The sequence below is a fragment of the Eptatretus burgeri genome, chromosome 1 (genome assembly GCF_056783735.1).
Source record: "Eptatretus burgeri isolate ZD-2024b chromosome 1, Ebu_testis_v1, whole genome shotgun sequence".
Classification (NCBI taxonomy): Eukaryota; Metazoa; Chordata; class Myxini; order Myxiniformes; family Myxinidae; genus Eptatretus; species Eptatretus burgeri.
This window is the reverse complement of record NC_140961.1, coordinates 100,220,961-100,226,502: the sequence shown is the minus strand read 5'-3', so window position 1 is coordinate 100,226,502 and position 5,542 is coordinate 100,220,961. Positions and strand designations below refer to the sequence as shown.

Here is a 5,542-nt window from a genome sequence, read left to right as displayed (position 1 = left end):
GAACCCCAAAATGATACAAGCCGTCACTTCTGCTTTATTGTTAGCCAAATTGAGGCGGGGCAAATGCCTACTCAACAGATGCTTCCCCTCCATCCCATCCCTCAACTAAAATAGCACTGACCCTCACCGCTGATTCTCCTCGTGAGAAGGCCAAATTCCTCAATTCTTTGTTTGCTTCCAGTTCTTGTGTAGCCAACCATCACTCCCTATGTCGAACCTACCCTCTCATACCCAATTGCTCCTGGATACTGTGTCTTTCTCACTTGAGAAGGTGGAGAAGTTTCTGGCAAACCTCGATTCCGATTCTGTTTAGAGATCTTATCTGTATACGTGTTCTAAAAACCTTCCCTACTGCTCTTCCTCCTCCTCCTCCTCCTCTTTCAGCTCTGTTCACCCAACCATTCTCTCTGGGTCAGTTTCACTTGGAATATGACTTTCCACCCACACACTCAACCTGTCTCTCCAAGAGGACCGTCTGGCAAACCCTCCCTTTTACTTCTAAAACAAACCACTTGAAAAAGCTCAGTCAATCAAACTCCTGGGCTTCACCATCAGCTATTATCTTTCTTGGGCAGACTATATTTCCAGGATGGCCTCCAAAGCCAGCCACTGACTGGGAATCCTCCATTCTCCAAGGTCTTTCCCTGGCTAATCCACTTTTGACAACCTACAAGGCCTTCATTCACAGCTTGATGGAGTACTGCTCTCCACTTTGGGCTTGTTCTTCTTGATGGGACAAGATGGTGTTCCTGCTTCACCCCTTGTACTTGAAACTGTGGAAAGCAAGGCCCTCAATATTATTAGGATCTCCCGTGCCAAAGCTGAGTCTCGAGACCTGTTACTTTCACATTGCAAACAGGTTGGTGGCCTCTCTTTTATACCGTATCCTTTTTGGTCTTTCACTCACTGTCCTCTCTTGCCTATGTCCCTCCCAAGTTGCTGCAGGACGCACACAGTTTGCCGGTAATCCTTTTCTTGTTAAACTCACAAAATTCAGGCTCACTGTTCACCTCCACTCATTCGTTCCTCTTTTCTCTCACCTGTGGAACCAACTTCCCCAGTCTCTTCAATCCCATGAATTTTACCTCCAGGGCTTCAAGACAGCAGCTGTTCACCACTACTTCAGGTCATTCCCCATCAATACTTGATCTCTCTGACCCCAAATGACCCCATTCCCAAGCACTCCCCTTTTCCAGGTGCTTGTGACCCCGTTCCCCACACTCTCTCCCCTCTTTTTGTTTGTTAGTTGGTTTGTTCCTTTTATGTTTCATTCCCACTTTTCCCTTCCTCTTATTGATGTGTCTCATTCAGCCCATGTGTCCTCATTCCCCTCCCCTTGATATCACTTTTACTTCTATTCTGATGTTGGTATCACCCCCTTTCCATTTTGTTCCATTCCATTCTGCTCTCGCTCTACCACGAGCCTCTGTCGTCTTCCTAAAATACGCAATTCGGTGTCTGTCTCTCTGACTGTTTTTTTTGACCGCAATAACATTCGGTCATTACTTATGCAGTCACAACCAAACTTGACAGGACTAAGGGTCACATGACGGATGTTGTTGCGATTTAACTTCCCCCCTCCCCCTCCCCAAGAGGGATTTGCACTTTGGGTGAAGTCCATGTTGAGGTGGATAACAGGTTTTCATGGCATTTCATGGGGAACACCTTTGGAAGTAAATATTATAACCACAAACGATTGAGTCAATTCTGTCCAATGTACAGTGACATTTTCAAACAGTCGCTATTAAACTGGAAGAAAATTGGAGGAAACAAGACGTGCTTCCATTTTATACTTATCACATCTCCCTCAGATGAATGGATCAGAGCCGTCTCGACTTGCTCTGCCTCTCAGTAAGCGGCAATGATCTTTAGCTAACAAAGCTGCTTACATGAGTATTGATGCATGAATGATGAATCCCATTGCTTGTTCAATTTTTCTAGCCATCACATTATACTGTACGTCAACTGGTATATGGGTTGTTTATAACATATCTTGGGGCCTCTCCCGGCCATGGTTTCAAGTGTAATATTGGCACCGACACCCTTACGGCCAAATTGTGACCTTTAGTTAAGATTTAACCATATGCCTCAGGTTCGATAGCATTGCTTAATACTCACCAGAGAGAAATTTGGAGAAAATTAGACGTACTTACGCATGGGCGGTGTATCGGCTAACAGTCGCTGGTCCACACACCTTTTGGTACTAATATAACCAGTTATCCAGTTCCATTAAGTCGTGGCAGATTTATGGTGATCTTCATCTCCATGACATGTCTCCAAGCATCCCTATCCTGATCAGATGTCTCCAAGATGGTGACATGATCAGATGCCTCCAAGCATCCCTATCCTGCATTGCTTTCCGAAGGTCTGGCAGAGAAGGTCTTCGGTACAGCCTTTACCCCATCCATTGGGGGTGTTCCATTGCCAATCAGCTTGCTATCGCTTGCCAAGCTCGCTGTTCCTTATCAACCATTTTGTTGGAGTGCTTGCTTGAGTGCTTAAAATCAAGTGAGCCACTTGTGAGCACTCTCCAAGCTGATTGGTAACGGAACACTTATCTTCTGAATGCTTCAATCTTTTCAGTTGATAAGATTTTAATCTTTTTGTCGGTTTAAATAAAGACCAGCCTTTTCACTTTCCTTCTTCACTGTCTGCAGCAGTTTCATCAAGTCCTCATTACTTAATGCCAACAGATTGGACAGCTTAGAGAATGTGCATCGCTCGAGGTCATCTTGCCAGCCCCTGTGTTTATATTCTTTTCATTGGAAGGAATTGACCAATTAATTTGTGGTTAAAATAATTTTGATGGAAAATATAACTTGGATGACATAGAGGCTGGAGTCAGGATTTGAGGATGATGCATCAACAACTTAAGGTAAGCTGACGATATTCTACCATTGGCACCCAGACACACCACCAATATGAACTGAGCCATTGAATGCGGCGCAAAACATCCAAAGAAACTACCGTAACCGAGTACTATGATCCGTCTATGACGGGTATGGGGCACAGGGACGGATCATAGTACTCGGTTATGGTAGTTTCTTTGGATGTTTTGCGCCGCATTCAACGGCTCGGTTCATATTGGTGGCGTGTCTGGGTGCCAATGGTAGAGTTTGAATCGGTCGCTTAGGATTGTTGGCCTTGACACATAGTGCCGGATGAGTAACACAAACGATTTGACATATTCATCGTTTCTTTATTACCGACATCAACAGATTAACAACATGGCAGGATAAAAGTCGTAAATGCTGAGTTGAACAAACGTCCTGAACTCATGGACTTAGTAAGGTAAGGCACGTCGTCTGGTACCCGGCCGTCGTCTGGTACCCGGCCGTCGGTTTGCTGCCGAACGCTGCTGATTGTGACGTCATCAATTCCCTCTTTAAAAATTCTATCTAAATTCGATTTTTTGAATCCGCTATCACCTGCGTAAATACATGGAACACGTAATGTGAAGATTTCGGAAGTATGAACAGAATATGTTTGGAGAAAAGTGTGTTTGAAGTTCCTGGCTTACGCCCATTATATTATGATAAAACAAACTCAAAATTAGAAGCTGTTATAGCAATCCATCTGCAAGTGAATGGTTACTTTACTTTCTTTCAAAGTAAAAGGTGAAAATTTACATCACTAAAAATTGTCAATAAGGCATCGGTCATCAACTGCTTTCTCAAGACTCAACAGATTTTCTAGCTTTGTCGAACTTGTCCAACAAATTTAACTTTTGAATCAATGATGCAAAAAATTCAAAATGATTGATTAATATTGTGTAATCCTTGTAATATCATGGCAACCAAACCTTTTTTATTCCTTCAGAGAACAGGTGCCAAGTTCATTGTTGTGCCTTCTTGATTGAAGGCATCCAGCCCCTTGGTGTTTATGGTTTTAAACTACTTGGATTTAAGGCTACTCTTTGATGTTTATGCAGCATCTACTGATCCTAAAGCATACATCCCAGATGGACTGCTGCTGGGATAAGGGGTGTGTGCTTGCCTTTGTACTTAACTGTGTGGGCCCACTGCTGCACTTCGGGGTGCGTGTCTGCTGCTGGGCTTTGGGGTGTGCCCCTGCTACTGGGTTTGGGAGTGTCCACCCAACATTGGCTACAGGGGTTTGGGTTCAGTGCTGGGCTTTGGTGTGTATGCCCACTGCTGGGCTTGAGTGTTTATTCCTGCTGATGGACGTATTGGTGCGTGTCCACTGCACGGCTTATGGGGGTGCATGTGCTGATAGGTTTATGGGTATGTACCTGCTGCTAGGCTGAGGAGTGCATGCCTGCTGCTGGGCTTCGTTGTGTGCACCCACTGCTGGGTTTAGGGATGCACATGTGCTGCTGGGTTTCGGGATGTTGCCACTGCTGTACTTGTTGGTGTGGGTCCACTGCTGGGCTTAGGAGTGCACACCTGCTACAGAACTTATGGAGGTGTGTCCGCTGCTGAACTTTGGGTTGTGCACCTGCCGCTGGGCTTTGGGGTGCGAACCTATTGCTGGGCTTAATGATTTGTTCCCACTGCTGGGATTAGGATTGCATGCTCCATGCTGCTTGGCTTAGGAGCGTGTGCCATTGTCTTGCTTCGGGACACAATGATCCTGATTAAGTGTTGATTCAAAATGTTCAACGACAATTTTCCTTTTTTCTTTTCAGGTCAAAATTATGAGATTCTCATCATAGCAATGTTGGTTGCCTTTTTATTCATCCTCCTCTTCACCATCCTCATCACAATTGTCATCTACAAGAATCGGCAGAAGAATATGAAAGCATCTTCAACTTCAAGTTTGTAAGTTAATTTGGGGGCATGTATTAACCGTTTGCTGTTTTGTTTGGTATCTTTCACAACATGGAATGATTACTGCATGTGCTCTATGCATCTGTCTCATGACACACTCTACCTAGTTCAGTTCTTCCACAAAAAGTGCAGAATCACTGATCACAAGCCACCAACTTTCATCCAAAGACATGCCTTGCACCCACCTGTCACACTTGGTGTCACTCACACAAACAATGATACAAAGCACGATATGCAAAAAGCAGTGAAATTGATTTGCCCTTCAATCACCGAAGGTAAAAGTATTATTTTGTTCTAGTTTAAAAAGAACAAGAACAGGGAGGGAGTCCCCCATTATAAGTGGTCTCGTTATCCGTTTTTTTTGATATGTCGTTGATGAATTAACACTCTTTTCTGACATAAGTGGGGATGTTTTGGTATCAAAAGAAAAATGTTTTAAAAAACAACAACGAAGCTTTGTCTCTCTCTGCCCTGTACAGTATTGTTACGCCACCATCTTTGTTGAGCGGGCGTGAGCAGATTCATTTTATTCACTTCCGGTAGTGTAGTCATTTACCTTTTAACATGAGTGACAAATGAGCATAAAGTGAGGTAGTGTAGTCATTTAACTAGTGCCTCTGCGAGCAAGAGGAGATCCAGTGTAGTCACCTTGCAGACTAAATTAGATGTGTTGAGGTGATTCGATGCTGGTGATTGTGCGGGGTATATAGCTGATATCATTGGGAATGCCTTTGACGACTGTGGGGACAATC

General features: G+C 44.1%; 1 protein-coding gene across 1 annotated transcript in view; it reads left to right on the top strand.

Moving 5' to 3' along the window:
* The window catches only part of LOC147035053 (CD166 antigen-like), a 169,878-nt gene that overhangs the window by 126,961 nt on the left and 37,375 nt on the right, over positions 1-5,542 (top strand). Inside the window, exon 13 of the mRNA XM_085893036.1 lies at positions 4,649-4,781. Within this exon, the coding sequence (XP_085749162.1) occupies positions 4,649-4,781 (133 nt within the window). The remainder of the gene's footprint in view (positions 1-4,648; positions 4,782-5,542) is intronic.